At 34.5% G+C, this 18,346-nt stretch overlaps 2 protein-coding genes across 5 annotated transcripts in view; one reads left to right on the top strand and one right to left on the bottom strand.

The window, feature by feature from the left end:
* Positions 1-3,436, top strand: part of LOC146000511 (neurobeachin-like protein 1) — a 723,922-nt gene extending 720,486 nt beyond the window's left edge. For all 4 annotated transcript variants that reach the window (XM_083138250.1, XM_083138253.1, XM_083138251.1 and 1 more), the window contains one exon: positions 1,397-3,436. In XM_083138250.1, the coding sequence (XP_082994376.1) occupies positions 1,397-1,538 (142 nt within the window). In that variant the 3' untranslated portion in view covers positions 1,539-3,436. The remainder of the gene's footprint in view (positions 1-1,396) is intronic.
* Positions 3,437-8,451: 5,015 nt separating this feature from the next.
* The window catches only part of LOC146000120 (organic cation transporter-like protein), an 83,824-nt gene continuing 73,929 nt past the window's right edge, over positions 8,452-18,346 (bottom strand). The window contains exons 10-11 of the mRNA XM_083137468.1: positions 15,605-15,795; positions 8,452-8,721 (exon numbers count right to left, since the gene is read on the bottom strand). Of these exons, the coding sequence (XP_082993594.1) occupies positions 8,617-8,721; positions 15,605-15,795 (296 nt within the window). The 3' untranslated portion in view covers positions 8,452-8,616. The remainder of the gene's footprint in view (positions 8,722-15,604; positions 15,796-18,346) is intronic.

Genomic DNA, 18,346 nt, shown 5'->3' with positions numbered 1-18,346 from the left:
TTCCGGTGAACAAGGTTGCAACACTGCATAAATCGACAAAACACTCTCAGAACGCTCCCTAAACCAGTACGCTATCACGGCCATAATGTGTTACAGATTCGAAACAACAAGTAACAGTAACTACTCGTAAATCTAAGAAATAGACATTGATATGCATTATTTCACTTTAGGAAATGTTCCACATTCGAAAATAACACGTTAGCAATGTAAAGAAGTCCGAAAAATATGATTCGTAGGTGTTTCCCTCATACGATAATAGTACCGCTTTTACTTATAACAAAAAGAATTTGCTATTTTCATACTTACTCAACTGAAAAACTATAAGACCGAGTAAGGGTAATATAAGTTGTTCATGGAGGCTGAGGGGTGACAGAACCTCCTTTTGTGATGAAAATTGCAATAGCCATCAAAGATGATCAGAAATATAGTACCAAATATTATCAGTGAGTGTTGGTAGTTTTTAATCATAGTAGACAAGGAGATATTTAAATCTACAATCTACAAGTGTTATAACATGTCATGAATGCTGAACTCATTCCAACTGGAAAAGGATCTCATCATTCACAGTATCACCTCCCTGTTTTATCCAACTTTTCCCTATATCCAATGAAACAGCAGAAAGTAATTTGTTACAAATTTATAGAAAAAACATTTCATTTGGTATTCACACGTGTTTGTGTGTGAGCACACATGTCTGTTCTTATCTCAGCAAAAAACAAAAAAAAGAAATATTTTAAGGAAGTGAAGAATTTCACCTTAATAATTAGTTTTCACCTGATTGGTGAAGAAAGTGAAGTTTTCAGAAATTTCCCCTGTATGGTCCTGGTAATTGTGGTTTTGTTTAATGGGCAAGCCCAAATTGTGATTTGTGGGTGAGGGAGGGGTGTGGAGGGCGTTTAAATACACAGAAAATATTCACCAGACAAAAAAAATTAATATTTTGCAACTTTCCCAAAGATGCCTTTAAACATGAAATAAGTATTTCTTATTTTGTTTGGTGGATGTTTACTGTTTCCTTCACATTCTGTATGTTTCCAACATATTTCCCTGTTGTTATATTTACACTAATGTACTTTTTTAAAAAAAAAATCATGTATTATGAAGTTAGGAATGTAATAAACTAATGCAGAAATAAAACATAGAGAGGCGAACCTCTATGGTGAAGTAGTTAGCACAGCACTCTACAACACTAACTGGGTTTCCAGCCTGAGCATGGGTGTTCTTGTGAGTGTACATTCATCAATTCCATCATATCATCACTCATCCTGATTTTCGCGATAGCCAAAAGCAGCAGAAAAGCGAAGTACAATAAACCAAGTGTATCCATCAAAACATGGAAAGTTCAGTGTACTATGAAACGGCCATGCTAAAGTTTCATATGTGATATTTTTTGCAGGTTGAAACCAAGTATTGCTCTTCCACTCCACGTCCCTATTCAGTCCATCACCGTGACTTCTGGCAACACGCACATGCTCCTCCCCTTGAGAGACGGGAAGCTCATTGTGGTTGGCGTTCCTCCTCCAAAAGACAGCAAGTAGCACCACTGAAAACATCACTCACACAATGTATTACGAACAGTCGAGAACAGTATTGTGAAATCTATGCAGGCACAGCAAGCATTCCTGTGCCAATATTAAAACCCTCATCAAGGAATAAATACAGTGTTTTTAGTTACAGTGATAATGTATGGAACTTTATATCATAAAAAAGACATTTGCTTTGGGTATATCTAGGAAGTGCTCTACTTCTCACAGTGTAAAATTACATATTTCACGAATGAAGATTTCACTAGAAGCAGAAAAGGCTAGATTTTTTGTACAAGTATTAAGTTGTTTGCAACAGGGCCTATGCATTGTTTACAGGGACTACAGTGTCAAAAATGGAAACAACATTAGAATTCTATGTACTTATATTCTTATTACCACTTCTGAATTATAATTGTTGACAAGATTTGCGTGTTTATAAAATGTTACTGTTGTGAGTATAATACAAAGTAAGAATTAAACAACATTGTGATGTTGTAGTACAAAATTGTATGTAATATATATTTTTATTATAGGATAATCATCAGTGTTGTTTCTTGAAAGTTTATTGTTTGAAGTTGAGGTATATGAAGTGTTATCTTTTTATGCTAGTTGACTGTATATTATGAATATCCTACTTATGCATTGTTCACCACAAAGAAATATTTTGTGTGTGTAAATATGTTTATATCAGTTAGTAGTAAGTATTGATATCATTGTTAGCATATAGCACTCATAAATATTTGTTTAATTATTCCACATATATTGTGAAAATTAGATTTTTTATAAGCCTAATTTGAACATATGTCCTTGATAGAAAACTTAGTAAATAATTTTAATGTGTACTATCAGTTTGTTATTACTATTATTTGGAAACTGTTGTAGTAACTTTTCACATGTTACATTCGTAGAAGTAATTTGCATTTGTAAATAGTTACTCACTTTAACTTATGAAATTGTGAATTAAAATTATATAATAATTTTTGAAATTTGTTGAAGGAAGTTTACACCTTACAGATTTTAATACACTGTGTTAACTTGTGATTAGAATTCACAATAGGTTGAAGCTAAAAAACAACATATAACTAGTTTTTATGATTTGTATGCAGCCACTTTTTACAATGAAATTGCAAAGAAAATTAAATATGTAAGTCTTTGGCAAATTATACTGGGAATTTTTTAAAAACTTCAACAATGTATACAACAACATTAATGTTTTTTTTACAGATGTAATATTGAAATAAAAAATTTTAATTAAATATATTTGTCTTCCTTTAACAAATAACAGATTACTGTGGCCACGTGAGGCACAGTTTAAAAATGAATTAAATTTACTTTCAAATAAGGAAGCAATTATTTTAGGGGAGAAATGTAAGTATTGATTGCGAGATTTTCAAATTATTAAATTGATGTTGGTTTTGTGTGACACAGAAAAAATCATTAAAATGAATTGTTAACTGGTTTGTACTATTTAAAGTAAGTGTTATGTAATATTATGCTGTTCTATAAGATGTCATGAAGTTCAGTCACTTAACATGTATGTTTGTATTCATGCTGTTGTCATTAGTGAATCTATAAGGAGAACTTTCTAAATTTTGTATGTAATAAATTTTAAATTTTGACAAAAGACGAGACAATTCCTGTCATTGTTTATTGAAAGAGCACCAAACACACATTCTATGATTGTTTAAAGAAGTAGTTAATTTTTTACACTGTTTGTGTACAACAGTTAATGTCATTTATTTAACTGTACCTGTGTTTAAGCCACGTGTCACAAAATACATTAAGATGTGAATGTATGATTTTTTTGCCATGATGTATCTGTATGTAAAGAATATAATGAATACAATTATTGAATATTTTTTAATATGAAAATATATGTAAATACAGTTTAAATAAAAAACAAAACAAGAGCTTTAGTTTTAATAAAACCTCTTCCCAGTTTCTGAATAAGTATGGTGGGACATCAATGGAAACCGTGATTATTTAAAATGTTAAATTTATTAAATTTCTCTACTGTCATTAGTTTCTCCTCTAAGTAGCAACTGGCTTAAACATGAACATAATAGTAACAAAATATCAACCTTTCCAATTGTCCAAAAATTGATTTTTATTTATTCAACGTATGGGTTTCTTCATAGTATTACAAGGGCCCCAGGTTTGAATCCTGGCAGGGCATGGGTGTTTATGAGTGTTCCTTCATCAATTTCATCATATCTTCACTCATCCTTATCTTCATGATTAGCCAAAAGTGGCAGAAAAGTGAAGTAAAATAAACCCAATCAATTATAGAAATATGTCTCCTAGATGATTACTCTATAGAAACAGAATTTTAACTTCAATGCATAAAATATTCATCTGTATATATTTTCTGACTTTCCGAGAAATTAACAGGAAGATTTTTTTTCATTTGGAGATATAAATAGTCCTGTTTTGAACCCTGAAACAAGGAAAACATATTTAAATTCCTGATTTTGATTCCTTAATAACCTATGGTGTAACAGCCTGTGAGGGTCAGTGTCTACCTACCCACTGCTGCCTTCACTCCCACCTAACTGGTTACGGGATGACATGTGGTTCGGTCAACACAACGAACACCCCAGTCATCCTCGTAGGTTTACATGACCAGGTTACACTACTCATTCGTAGCTCCCCAATTTCCTCACGATGGTTGGTGGCCATCAGTCCCATACAGAGGCTGAAATCTCAGGAGAAAAGTTGTTTTACTTCCCTTAGGAGATTATCATTACTTGCATACATAAAAAGCATCCGACATCTGGCATTAAAGGCAACTTTTTGATTTCATGCAGATCCATCATTGTAATCCTGAAAAGTGGAACCTTTTCCAAAAATGTATATGATGATGAAGCATGATGCATTGTAACTTCTGGAAAATTTCATTCTTCTACTTGCATAGAATACACAAGAGAAGTTCCTCTGTTTTGTTTCATCAATGACATTACTAGAGTTGACGAGATGTATCTTTGCGGGTGGCCTTGGCTACTCCGCGCAGAGTGAGAGAGAGATACGTTTATGTAGTTGCCACCTACTCGCCCTTTGGGTGGTCGACAGCAAGGACAGAACGCAAGGATAATGACGCGCAGCCGGTAGCTCCTCCTCCTTGCTACTGCGCAGCCGGGCTTGGGCAGGGTTCACCCGCAAAGATACAGCTCGTCAACTATAAAGCTTGCAGTCTTTGATGTTGATGGATGCACGTAGTGGTTTGGATCCCACTTTAAACTGTAAGTCCAGTCCCAATTAGCCTATCTATGCATAAAGTGGACTTAAAACAGCAAATATTTGCTGTCCTCATAATACTCTGGATCTTGCCTTGGATCTATGTTTGATAGGCTTAATGATGTGGTCAAATAATGGGTTATTTTTTTGATGTTGGTGATTTTTTTTTCCTCTAGGGGAAGAATTAGTTTATGGTTGTCTTCACTGTCAGATGGAGCTGTCTCAGCTGGCTATTAACTTAAGGCATTTTCTATACCACATTTTTCTGACTTGGCATTTTTCACATCCAAGGGAATTGCTGTGAGATGAGATAATTGTCTTAAATATGGCATGGAGTGACTATCCGATAATAAATAAGGTAAATTGGCATTGAACACAAAATAATTGTTCAAAGAGTTGCCACATTTGATGAGAAACTCTCCTTTTCTGAGGACATCTCCGCAGTCACTAAAGGTTCCATCAATGCTGGGTCTACTCTACCATTTTACGGAAACAAACAACCTGTCTGCTCTCATCACTTTTTAGAAATCTTTCATTTCACCTAAAATTGAATACTGTTCTCTGATCTGCTCCATGTCATGCCCCTCAAATTTAGATAGATTAAAATCCATTCTTAATTTCTTCTTGGCCACTGTTCGTCACCAAATTTCATCCATCTGAAAATGTCAAATATCATCCCTCCTCATGACAGACAAACTGGCACACCAAATATACTGCTCAAAATAAGCAATAGCAACATCAGAAGTGATCGCCTTCTCCACGAATTTCACTTTCAAGTACCACCTCGAAACACTCAACTTTTTGCTTGTCAGAAGCCAATATTTTGCCTCATCCTGCGTTTCCTGTTTTATTTTCTCTTCTTAATACATTCCAAGGTAAAATGGCTAATTGTGCATTTGGAATCCTCTGTTAAATTTATTTTTAGGTTGCAAATGTTCCATGAAGAACCCATATTTCCTTATTTCATGTATGAATGAGGCAAATGATAGAGGTTTTGCCATGTTAAGTAGCAAGATATATATATATAAATTCTACATTTATATTCATAACAATAATGATAATAATAAAGTGGTAAAATTTTGCACTAAATTACAAGGTATTTATGGGAGTATAAGATCAATGTAATTTTTACCAGTATACTGATACATAGAGGCACATATTTTTGATAAATAAAAACCAAAATTTCGGTACATCAAGGAGTCAATTTCGGGTTTAAAAGCTGTAAATAAAATAAAATGTCGGTATTATAGCGCTGAAAAATCAGATCGAAAATGGTACATAATATTATATTTTGGTTTTAAATTGTAAATTTAACCTTAAGTTTGATTTAAAAGCTGCACTTAGTACACAAAATAAACATCCCTTCTAATAGCACATTTAAGTAGTTACCAGAGTGTTAAGTTTATTCCTATATAAAGGGGTCTATTTTTGCTTCTCAAATACGTATTTACAGCAGAATTAATCAATTTTCCATGAATTGCATAACTCGCACGATGATTCAAACTTCAGAAAGTGTCTCGTCAGTACAGAAACTCTGATTTTCGTGTTTTAAGAGTCTATTTCGCATTTTGCAGTTCATTTTGCATCATTTCATGACAAAACAGGGTAGAAAATTGCACCTCACACTTTCAGAAACATGAAGAATTAACATTAGAATGTGTTATTTCACATTTCATGTTTTTGTCAAAAACGAAATATGCATGCCCCTACTGATACATAAATACATACGTATATTGGCTGATACCATTATGGATAAATCTGCCCAACCCTACAAGCTAACATACAATCAGGTCAGGAATTTTATGATTGAAGTACACTAATTTCAGTAACAGAAGTTGAAGTTGATCTTTTGTTGAAATGAATTACATGTGGTTTCTAAGATCATCACAGCCCCTTTCAAAGTCACTTGCCCTGTTTAGCAGAGCTGACCCAAAAATAATCTGACTAGAATGCAACATAGTATTGTTGAAAAAGCAACCGGCATGTCACAAAAGTGAATGCATGGAAAAGCTTCACTGTGGGCTATTCTGTGGGACAGTAGTGACTATCATTTGATATTTCTTCCATAGATATGGTTTTCTTGATAGAAATGTCCTATTTGTTTATCTTCAAAATATACTTTTTGTATTTTTGTTGAAGCAGCTTCGTGTAAGTTCCATCACTCCAGTAACTTTTAAATTGAAACCCTGCTCTAAATTGGGATAAAAATTAACAGTGCCTTTAAAAATGTAAATTTAAAAGCTTTCATCAATGTTAAATTAAATTCAGTATGATATAATATCTTTAAATGTAAGAATCCTCATTAATCTTTAGTGGATGGGTGGGAATGGGTGGGCTTCCTGCTGCATGTAAATCTGTTCTGACAAGCTGATTTCCCAGCACCACTTGGAAGCATAATATTTGAGTTTTGTCTTATTGTTCATTTCTTGTATATGAAAGCATTACATACTCGAATTACAAAACATTATTACTATTATTAACAATCAGAGATTGAGAAAGTCCTTTGTTGCCCTATGAGTATTATGGGATAGATCTTAAAAATATCACCTCAACCACCATTTCTTCTGATATATTCACTTTTACATGTAATATAGTGCAGGAGGCCTTATAAAGATCGCTTCGCGGGCTTACAGCAGACTACAATATGGGGGTGTGTCTGCAAGAACCAATCAGGTCCGCGAATGAGCGAGCCCAGTTGCCACAGCTAGCTCTCTGCACCCTTCTGGAAGGGTGAGTGAGTGACCTCTGCCTCTTGCTACCTCGGCCTGTTTGTTCGGCTGAGGAGCAGACGACACGAGACTATCGGCAATAGTGTGCGAGCGATGTGTGCTGTTAGCCCGTGAAATGCTCTTTCTAACATGTAACATGTAGTTTCATTAAAATTATAGGCATATTTGTTATTTTGTGTTTTTTCTATCTTCTTTAAGGTAAATTGTAATGATGAGAATAATTGATGGAGCAATGAAATAAATGCAAGTGAAAATACAGTGAAACACCAAATTAATCTATCCAGGATTATAATTCAGTATTCCCAGATTTGGAATGTGGTTTTCTAATAACCTCTACATGCTGGAAAATTTGTGTCAATGCATAATAAACAACAAAAAAGGTCAAAACTGAGGGAAACATTCATTCCTATATTTCTGTATTCATTTATTGATTCAATAACTGAGTGAAGGAACATACATATTTGAAGTTTTCTGTAATCATTACACTATTTTGTTTTTCTCATGCTGTAAAGTAACATTCTAAATGAGACCCAAAATGGAGAGGGAGTCTATCCACTGTTTAGCTGCATCACCACCATGTTGAAAAATGCTAGATGAGTAAAAATAACTTATTGTAATTAATTTGTTTTAGCATGACAGTAACATATTTTCTTACATCCTATGTATTAAATTCATTCATTGATTGATTGAGTTGGTGTTTTAAGCCCACTTTATGCACAGTAAGGCTACTTGGGACTGGACCTACAGTTTAAAGTGGGATCCAAACCACTATCACCGGGTATCGAACCTGGGACCCGTTGATTACGAGGAGACGACGCTACCACTATGCCATCGGTAAGGTTCTCCTACGTAATAAAATTCAAATCCAAGATCTTAAAAGACTTTATTTGTAAATATAATTACTTTATGTTAAATTAATATCTACTTTCCACTTACAAAACAGATATAATGAGAATAACACCACTTCAAATTCATCTAAGCTTATATATTTAAAGTATTTTTATTTAAGTCAAATTATTCTGTTGAAATATGTTTACATCTTTAAAATTGAAATTTGTATCACAAATATAGAAACAAATAAGTTAGCACAAACTATTACTAACCTTTGTCAATAATTACAATGTTCTTTACTTTTCCTCTGAAATCTTTGTATGTAGAATTAATTCAGCTATGCCACCAAGAACAGTGATGGCTCCAAATATAATGAGTGGTAAACATACATCATATGATGCCTAAAAGGTAGATAATCAAGATTAGGAAACCACACATGACAACTCCCAAACACTATGTGATTTATTGAAGATTAGGCACACACAGGAGATGTACTATGTAGAAATTTTCAGCGAAAAATGCAGGCTCGACCAGGACTCGAATCCAGGGCTCTAGCATACCATGCCATTGCTTTAACCACTGAGCTACCAAGCTGGTCTGGCCTCGCCTGATTTCTCGCTGTCGCTGTTTTACCTGCATAGAATTAACATCTCTACACTGGGAGGAACCAGGCAACGTCGAAGTCTTCTGTGTTTCAAAGGCAACAGATCCCGTTGCAGTAGCACTTGCAGAGACGATTCCATGCAGAGACCCAGGTTCGAGTCCTGGTCAAGCCTGCATTTTTCGCTGAAAATTTCTACTATGTGATTTGCATGAACTATGCAAATATTTAAAATGAAAAACATTTGGGTTTGTATCAATATTGTCCACCAGTATATTAATGTTCTTATTTCAATCTGTTATAATTGTTCTGTAGTTTCTCTCCATCTCTCAGTAATTATGAATAACTCCGAGCATTGTTGATTTGGATGGTGCTATTTGACCTGTTTGGGAAGAAGGACACATTATGACAAAGGACACTGATGGGGAAAAGAGAAGCAAACAGAAGGTAAGATTAAGGATTGGAACGTGGAATGTCAGAACCCTGTTACAGTCTGGAAAGCTAGAAAACTTAAAAGCAGAAATGAGAAGAAACAAAGTAGATGTTAAGGGAATATCACAAGTGAGGTGGGAACAAAATGGTGAAATAGTGAGTAATGAGTTCAAGATGTTTTATTCTGGAGGTGATCAACAAGGAAACCGTGGTGTGGGAATAGTGCTAGGACCATGTGTGAGACATAAAGTTATAGAAGTGCGTTATGTGGATGACAGAATTATAATGGTGAAACTTCAAGGAAAGAAGAAAGACTTAGTGTTAATTCAAGTGTATATGCCACAAGTGAATAGGCTACAGGGAAAGGAAAAGTGCAAAGAATCCATGGATTACTGAAAGTATGCTGGAAAAATGGAGGTACAGAGAAAATGGAAGAATGTAAATACAGAAGAGGGAAGAAAAAATTACAGAATACTGAATAACCAGCTAAGAAGAGAAACTGACAGGGCAAAAGAACAATGGATGAAACAAAAATGTGAAGAAATTGAAGAACTGGAAAAAAGGGGAAGGTATGACTTGATGTATCGTGAAGTAAACTGCTTGGGCTTCCAAAAGAAATAGAAAACAATGTGGATGATAGAAGAAGAGGGAGGATGTGAAATCACAGACAAAAGAGGAATATCAAATGTGTGGGGAACGTACATTGAAGAGCTCTACCAGAAAGAGAATCACCCAGACAGTCTGAATGTAGAAAATGAAGAAGATGTGCCTGATGATGAGAAAGGATACTATATCCTGAATGAAGAATTTGAGCAAGCACTCAAAGAAATGAGGAATGGGAAAGCAACGGGCACTGATAAAATTCCTATTGAACTTATCAAATGCCTGGGAGATGGAAAAAGAGAAATACTGCACTTATGCAATTAAATCTATGAGAAAGGGGATTGGCCACAAGATTTCACGGAGACTGTTTTGGTACCTATGCAGAAGAAAAGCAATGCCAGAAAATGTTCTAAGTACAGGATAATCAGCTTGATATCTCACTCGGCAAAAATTCTTCTAAGAATTCTGAACAGACACCTATACTCGAAGGTCAGTGGCGAGTTAGAGGAAGAACAGTTTGGTTTCAGGAAAGGAAGAGGTACAAGGGATGCAATTGGTTTACTGAGGACCATTGGGGAAAGATATTTAGCGAAAGGAAAGGAGGTGTTTGTAGTATTTGTAGACCTGAAGAAAGCCTTTGATAGAGTGAATTGGGTTAAACTTTCATAAATTCTGAAGAAAATTGTTGTAGATTGGAAAGAGAGAAGACTTCTAAGCAACTTATACATGAATCAACGAGTTAAAGTGAGAACAGGAGACGAAATGACAGAAGGATGTGAAATTGGAAGAGGAGTACGACAAGGATGCTGCCTATCGCATACTTTGTTTAATATCTATTTAGAAGATATAGTGAAAAATTGTTCCCAGGGCACAGGAGGTGTCAAATTGTAAGGAAGAAGAATAAACTGCATAAGATTTGCTGATGACATGGCATTATTCGCTGAGGATGAAAGAACCATAAATAGTATGTTAAACAGCAGCTGTGAGCAATATGGGATGAAGATTAATGTAAACAAGACAAAGGCAATGGTCATAGGATGGAAAACAAGGAATATTAATGTGAGAGCAAATAGTGAAAGAATCCAGCAAGTGGATAGCTTCAAGTAGCTCGGATGCACTATAAGCAGTGACATGAGCTGCAAACAAGAAGTGAAAATGAGAATCTCAATAGCAAAATAAGTTTTCAATAGAAGAAAAAATGTTTTTTGTGGACCCATGGACATAGGTCTAAGGAAGAGATTAGTAAAATGTTTTGTGTGGAGTGTAGTACTATATGGTGCAGAAACCTGGACGTTGAGAAGAAATGAAGAAAAACGACTCTATGCTTTTGAAATGTGGTCATGGCGAAAAATGGAGCATGTAAAATGGACGGACAAGGTAAGAAACGAAGCTGTACTGATAGAGTTGGTGAAAAAAGATCTATAATGGAGACCATCAAGAAGAGGAAAAGAAACTGGTTAGGACACTGTCTAAGAAGGAACTGCCTCCTAAGGGATGACTTGGAGGGAATGGTTGAAGGAGGAAAAGTCCGTGGAAGAAAGAGATATCAGCTTATGGATGATATTAAATTAACTGGGTCGTATGCTATTACAAAGCATAAGACAGAGAATAGGGAAAGCTGGAGATTTGCAGTGAAAAACCTGCCAATTAGGCAGAAAACAATGAATGAATGAATTTCAATCAGTTATAATTGTTCTGTAGTTTCTCTCCATCTCTCAGTAATTATGAACAACTCCGAGCATTGTTGATTTGGATGGTGCTCTTTGACCTGTTTGGGAGGTTTATGCACGATTAAAGATTCTCAACATTTTAGTTGCAATAAGGTAGATCTCATTCACTCTATCTGTGACAATGAGCTGCTGGCACTGACTGCTGCTAAGGACTTGGAAATGCATCCAAGAAGAAGTGAGAAAGGTACCTTTGCAACGATATAGCAATAACTCCATCACTTTGAGATAAAGTGTTTTATACCTATGGAAGCACTTTTCACAGGACCTTGGTTGTGTGGTACAAATTTTTGAAGTCAAGTTCTTCCAACCTGATTTTAATTGTGATTATAACTCCATGAAGCCTTGTTTCCATGATTATGAAAAACTAAATATGCTGACCAAGGCAGTAATTTATTTTATTAAAAACATAAACTAACATAACGTTTCAACCTTCTAGCAAGGTCTTCTTCAGACTTTGTCTAAGAGGGGACACGTTTTGGACATTATTAAAAAGAGAATGGGACAAGAAATTATAGGAGAATGGGATAGTGAAAGGGTAGTGAAGGTGCTGGAAACCATTTGGAATAACGGTTACAGTATAATGGGAGATAAAATAATGTTAATGAGTGAAGGACTAAATATAGGTTCCAGTCTAAGCCCAGCATTGGCTGAATTGGTTATGAATGAATGGGAAAAGAAAGTGATGGAAAAGGGAGGTGACAAAATGATTCTGTTTTGCAGATATGTGGACGACTGTTTTGGCATATGGAAGGGAACGAAGAGGCAGCTTGACATTTTTGCCAAAGAAATTCAAGATGAAGAAAGAGGGATATTATTGGAACTTGAAATAGAAGAAGAAGACAAGTTAAGCTATCTAGATATATTGATGAAAAGCAAAAGAGGACAAGAAATTGAAACCGTTTGGCATCAGAAGAAGTGTGCAGCAGGGGTATTCTGCCACAAAAGAAGTGATGTAAGTGAGGTGACAAAAATAAATTTTATAAAGAATATGGAGGACAGAATCAAGAAAATATGCATGAAAGAATGTGAAAAAGAAGGCAAAATAAATAGCCTATGGAAACAGCTGGAAAAGAATGGCTATGAGAAGCAGGATAGACTGGACATAAACAGAAGAAGTAAGAAAACGGGCAGGGGAGAATTGGAAGAGAAAGAAAAAGAGGAGAGAAGGTTTGGAATAAGGAGTATGGGGAAGACCACAGAAAAGATATGCAAAGTGCTTAGGAAAGCAGGAATTAAAACTTACAGGAAGGGAGGGAGAAGCATCTAAGGAATAGCGAGGAATGCTAACAAGAAAAAGGAAAACAGAGAAGAGGAAGAAGAAGGGATTATCTACGAAGTAAAATGTAAAGAATGTCAGAGTGTGTACATAGGAGAAACGGAAAAAAAAGACTGAAAGACAGGTTGAAACAACATAGGGATGATGTACGACTTAAGAGAGAGAGAAATGCAATATTTAAACACACGAGAGAAACAGGACATGACATAGAATAGAGTGGGATGAGGCTAAGCAGATAGGAAGGGAGAAGAGAATGCTAGTGAGAAAATGGAAGGAAGCCAAGGAAATAGAGAAGAAAGGCGAAGAAGACTGGGAATGGGGGACTGAAGTTAAACAAAGAATGGAAGAAGATGTTGGAAATAGTGGAAAGGACAAGAGAAAAAGAGGAGAGGAAAAGGAAGAAGAATGAAGGAAAAAGAGCGTGAGATTAAAAAGTCCAACCACATTCTATATGGAAGTAATTGTGTTTAGCCTTTTAGGTGAAAGTAAAGTTGGAAAGTGAAAGTCATCTGCTAGAAAGTTCCAAACAACTTTCTAAATAGTCTGGAGGGAGTAATGTTTGTGTATATATATATTACCCTTTTTGTTGTATCTGGTTACTTTTGTACTTGATACAGAGTCTGAAGAAGACCTTGCTAGAAGGTTGAAACGTTACGTTAGTTTATGTTTTTAATAAAATAAATTACTGCCTTGGTCAGCATATTTAATTTTTCTTAATTGTGATGTATGGTCAGTGAATTAAGTCTCATGACTACTCTTACGTATCTCTCATGAGCGGGGTCTACAACTAAATTTTTCCAGTAGACTACAATTAACTTTGTGATGCTGGGTCAACATCTGAAATTCATGGCTCAAGTCTAACCCCAAGCATTGGAATGGTACATTTGCTTCAATATACTAATAATAATCACTACTAGTATTAGTAAGTTAATTTGAGTGACTTTCTTTGAATCTTGGACAGGCACAGCCAAGGGGATGGCTATGAACCACACTATTCTTTAAACAATTTCCCTAAACATTATACTTAGATATCCAAGGAAAAATATACATTGGCCACGTAAACTTGGATTTTGTAATGTTTTAAAGCGTGTTGTTTGTACAACACAAATAAAAATTGTCTCTTAGTTTTGCCTGGTGGACCTGCATTCTAGGGAAAGAAAGAATGAGCATTGATTGCATGAGTCATTCCCACAGCCACAGCCACAGCCATGGCCTGTTCATTCTACTCCTTTGTGCTCTGACTTGCCTCTCACTATTAACCTGATGCTGATTCATATGATTTAAAGAAAAAGGAAACAATTCACCAAAAATGCACCGTAACAGCTTACATTATGAATATTGGAACAATATGATATTATTACGCTGATTTACCATTTAGTAATAAAGTGGAAATTTTTATGAAGTTAAATAAGTGCATATTTGTGAATGGCATAGATTATGTAATTGTAATATGCTCCAGGAGAAAGCTTCAGGAATATATTTCATAAGATCTAAGATTTAATTGTAATGAAATGTTCTCCTGACTGGTGGACTCTAAGTCCATATCAAGAAGGTTCACTGAAATGGTAATTTACACAGATTCATCAGTAGACACAGACTTGGATGAGTGGGAGAGTGAAACTGAAGAAGGAGAAGTGGAAAACAATTGGAAGGTGAGCTCAGTTCTATCGTTTATATATTTTTCATTTTTCTATTGTTTTATTTCATACATTTCTTATGCTGGTAAGAAATATCCCTAATATAACTTAATTCATTTAAGGTTTAAAGGGAAAATATCAAAATGTATTTAGAATTTAGCGTAATCAATAGGTAGCATAGGTGAGGGGATACTAATTTCATGCCTTTCACATTCAAATTTCGTTGAATATCCTCAGACCATTCTGCTCCCTCCAGGTTGCAACACTATGAACCAATGTTGCCATGGAGAAGGGAGTGGGGAAATGTGGTGTGAGGTGGGCAACAGCTATTTGAAATAGATTGCAGCATCTTGTTTTTAAACTTGTCAAGTTATATCAAACACAGAACAATTTAAAAAATAGACACGTTAAAAATGCTATGCAACAAATCATATTTGGCCTTAACTTTAACATGAATTGATATTCAGTGGTCACGGGTTTGAAAACATGGACAATCTCATCATCTGTTCATAAGTTCATCATTCATCTTCATCACCTGCATGACAAATGACAAGTTCAGAAATTGAGAAGACAATCTCACTTCAAAGAGAAATTGCACACGCAATCCCGGATTTTTCCAGCATCTATAAATCTTGAACATTTCAATTAGCAAAAACTTCCTGAGAGGGAAATGAAGAATGGGAGAAAACTAGCTAACCATTGTATATACATCGACAATTTTTTTTTTTTTTTAAATTTTACATACATCTGGCACTGCATATACAGTGTTACAGTATTGTTGATAATTTCTCTCACTGAAGGCCATGACTATTTTTTCTCAATTGAGTGGGTATGGGTACACAAAAGGTGTTGTACACCACTGGTGAACAACTCTGTGCAATTCGACATGAAATGTATGTATGTGTGTGTGAATGTGTGTGTTTCTTTTACCTCTCACATTTGTATTTCCTAAAGTATAAACTATTTTCTTGATCTGGATTTTAAACCTAATAAAACAATTCTTACCAAGTTTGACAGCAATGGTGCAGAAACAAAACAAATGCGAGCAAAAGTAACAAAAGATGTCATTCCTATCTGTCTGACAGAAGGCGGTAGCATGGAAGGGGTTTCCACTTGTAAAACTGTGAGAGATGCAGCAACTGCTAAACGTCCAGCCATTGCAAGTGATAATAAAGTCCATTGTTCACCTGAAAAATCTAAACAAAACAAAACATGTTCCTTCAATAAATAAGAAAAAATGTAGACATTGACATTTTAAAAAATTTAACAGATTTTTGTCGATTTAATAAGAAAACCTTTACCGTCAAATATATGAGATAAAGCAAGAATGTATGAGAGAGACATCATACAAATTATTTAGAAAACATGATGTTATTCCACTTAGGAAATACTGCTGACAAAACTTTCTGGAGAAGGAAATAAGAAACAAGAAGAAAGCTTAAATATTTCATGATATCACCTCCAGTTTCACTGTGTGGATTAAATATGAGAGTTGTTGGATGAAAAATTTGTATATGCACCTTATTGTGAAGTACTTCCAAAAATAGAAATATTTTTGAACTGCATTTTAGAAATTATTTATTTAAATAATAAGATGGAATAATGTTGGTATGTTAATGAATGAAATAATCTCTTCACAATTTGTTCCAAAAATTCTTTAAAATGTTGCCATACGTATTCATGCATGAATTAGTATATCAGATGACATATGCATACAAATAATTATTTTTATGCACATTTCATCAATGCATATTGATTGAGGAAAAATAGAATTGCAACTTTTAATGCAGAAAAAATGAAGATGAGGTTGCTTTCTTGGATAATGTTATTGAAAGCCTTGTGCAATTTTGCTAGTGTCTGCATCATCAAGCTGTGAAGCAGAGAAAATCCTAAGTGCTCTGCAAAAACATGAAGTCAACAATTACACAGAAACTGCTTAACTACTACTGCTTATGTTACATCTACCAGGACATACTCGAGATTGTTGGCCTAGACATAAATCAGATATAGGAGAAGACAGTAGCGTATTCTAAAAATTTGACCTGGTTTACAGGAAGAATTCTTATTTATTGTATATATTTATTATATATTAATTAGATATAATAGAAATAAGACACCAATGCAGGCTTGCAAGTAGAAAAAAACAAAAGTCCAACAGCTTCAAATTTTGTGGCAAGTTCTATGTATGTGAGAAAAGTTGTTTTACTGGTGGTAAACCAGATCCAAGTAACCAAAAGTGGTTGGCACAATGTTGGCCCAACGTACTGAAAACTAAAGAATGGATAGGTTTGTGTTCTGATATATACATAATTTATTGTGAGACCAAATGTAAACAATAGTACAAATTATTTATGAAAATTAAGAAAAATACATAACATTGTTTAACCACCTTCACAATAATACCTGAAGGAATGTTCTTGTTCTACTACAGATAATGAGACAAACAATAAGTAATTCCCAACACATCTTTCATCTATGGTGGCTGACAAAGGACCGGTGAGTGACTGCAAGTTAAAAATAGCTTCTACTTTCATTAAAAATATATTATATTTCCAGTATGTGCTGTGACTGAACTATTCTAAATGAAACACTTTTGGATGTGTTTGTGATTTAATGGAAACTATAGACTATAGTCGTTATAAACTGTACTTACGCATGCAAGTATGTTGTTCCTATGTTGTTCAACGTTGAGCAGGAAAAGCTGAACCTGCAAGTTGTACATAGTGATACATACAGATTTTTAGTCTTTTAACGTTCTTAACATGGGAATAGAGTAATTGTGCAAGTTTTTAGAGAACGACGAGTTTCTTAAATACATCTAGAGGGGGGATATAATATCTTAAATGTATCCACACCAACCCTTGTCCACAATCCTTTTATTACATTTTGAGGTGGTACCATGTTAAGTACCTAGTTTTTTATACGAACCTGACGAAGGGGATAGTTAGTCCCCAAAAAGTAGTTCTAAAGAAAGGAAAATAGGAACAACTATACTCGCATACGTAAGTACAGTTTTTAACGTTAATTTTTTAACGTCTTTTTCATATTCTGGAATTGTGAGTAATACGCACCAAACCTACAAAATGCTTATTATGTTCCTGCTTCTAAAACAAGTTTGGGCAGAACAATATTCCATTCTATAAACTATGTCCACATATTAAACATCATTAAATTATAGATGAAAAATATACTTTAACTGAATAAATATGTTGTTGACGCTCACTTTTGAAAGAGCTAATGATTTTATGATTTATACAGCTGACATAAATTTAAGTGATTACACCATCCTAAAGTATATGAAAGCAAACACATTGACAGAGTGGGGATGGGGGAGCTCTTAAGTAAAACTAATAGAATGCTTAATAGATAGATCTAGAGAGTTTGGAAGGTAAGGGAATATATATTTTTGCCCCCTTCACCTCCTGCCCCCATTAATCTGAAGGTGACAGTGTCAGTGGTGTTGGAAGACATCTCTATTTGGATTGTGAACTTTTTTCCCTTTTCTTAAACTTAGTAATAAATGCATAATAATTACTTCCTGTTACTTTCCTATATTTTAAGATATATGATACTTTAGTGTTCATTATTACTATGAAAATTATAATTCAACCACATATTTGATTCACATACATGTGTTGTCTATGTACTTCCAAACCTTTTAATAAGGTATAAATGAACTGTAAAACTCGTTTAAAATTGTAACTTTTTGTATAAAAGTCTATTTGTATAGTAAAAGCAATTTTTTAA

Source organism: Lepisma saccharinum, chromosome 16 (assembly GCF_977018435.1).
Source record: "Lepisma saccharinum chromosome 16, izLepSacc3.1, whole genome shotgun sequence".
NCBI lineage: Eukaryota > Metazoa > Arthropoda > Insecta > Zygentoma > Lepismatidae > Lepisma > Lepisma saccharinum.
The sequence above is the reverse complement of the archived record's forward strand: the minus strand, read 5'-3'. Positions and strand labels throughout refer to the sequence as shown.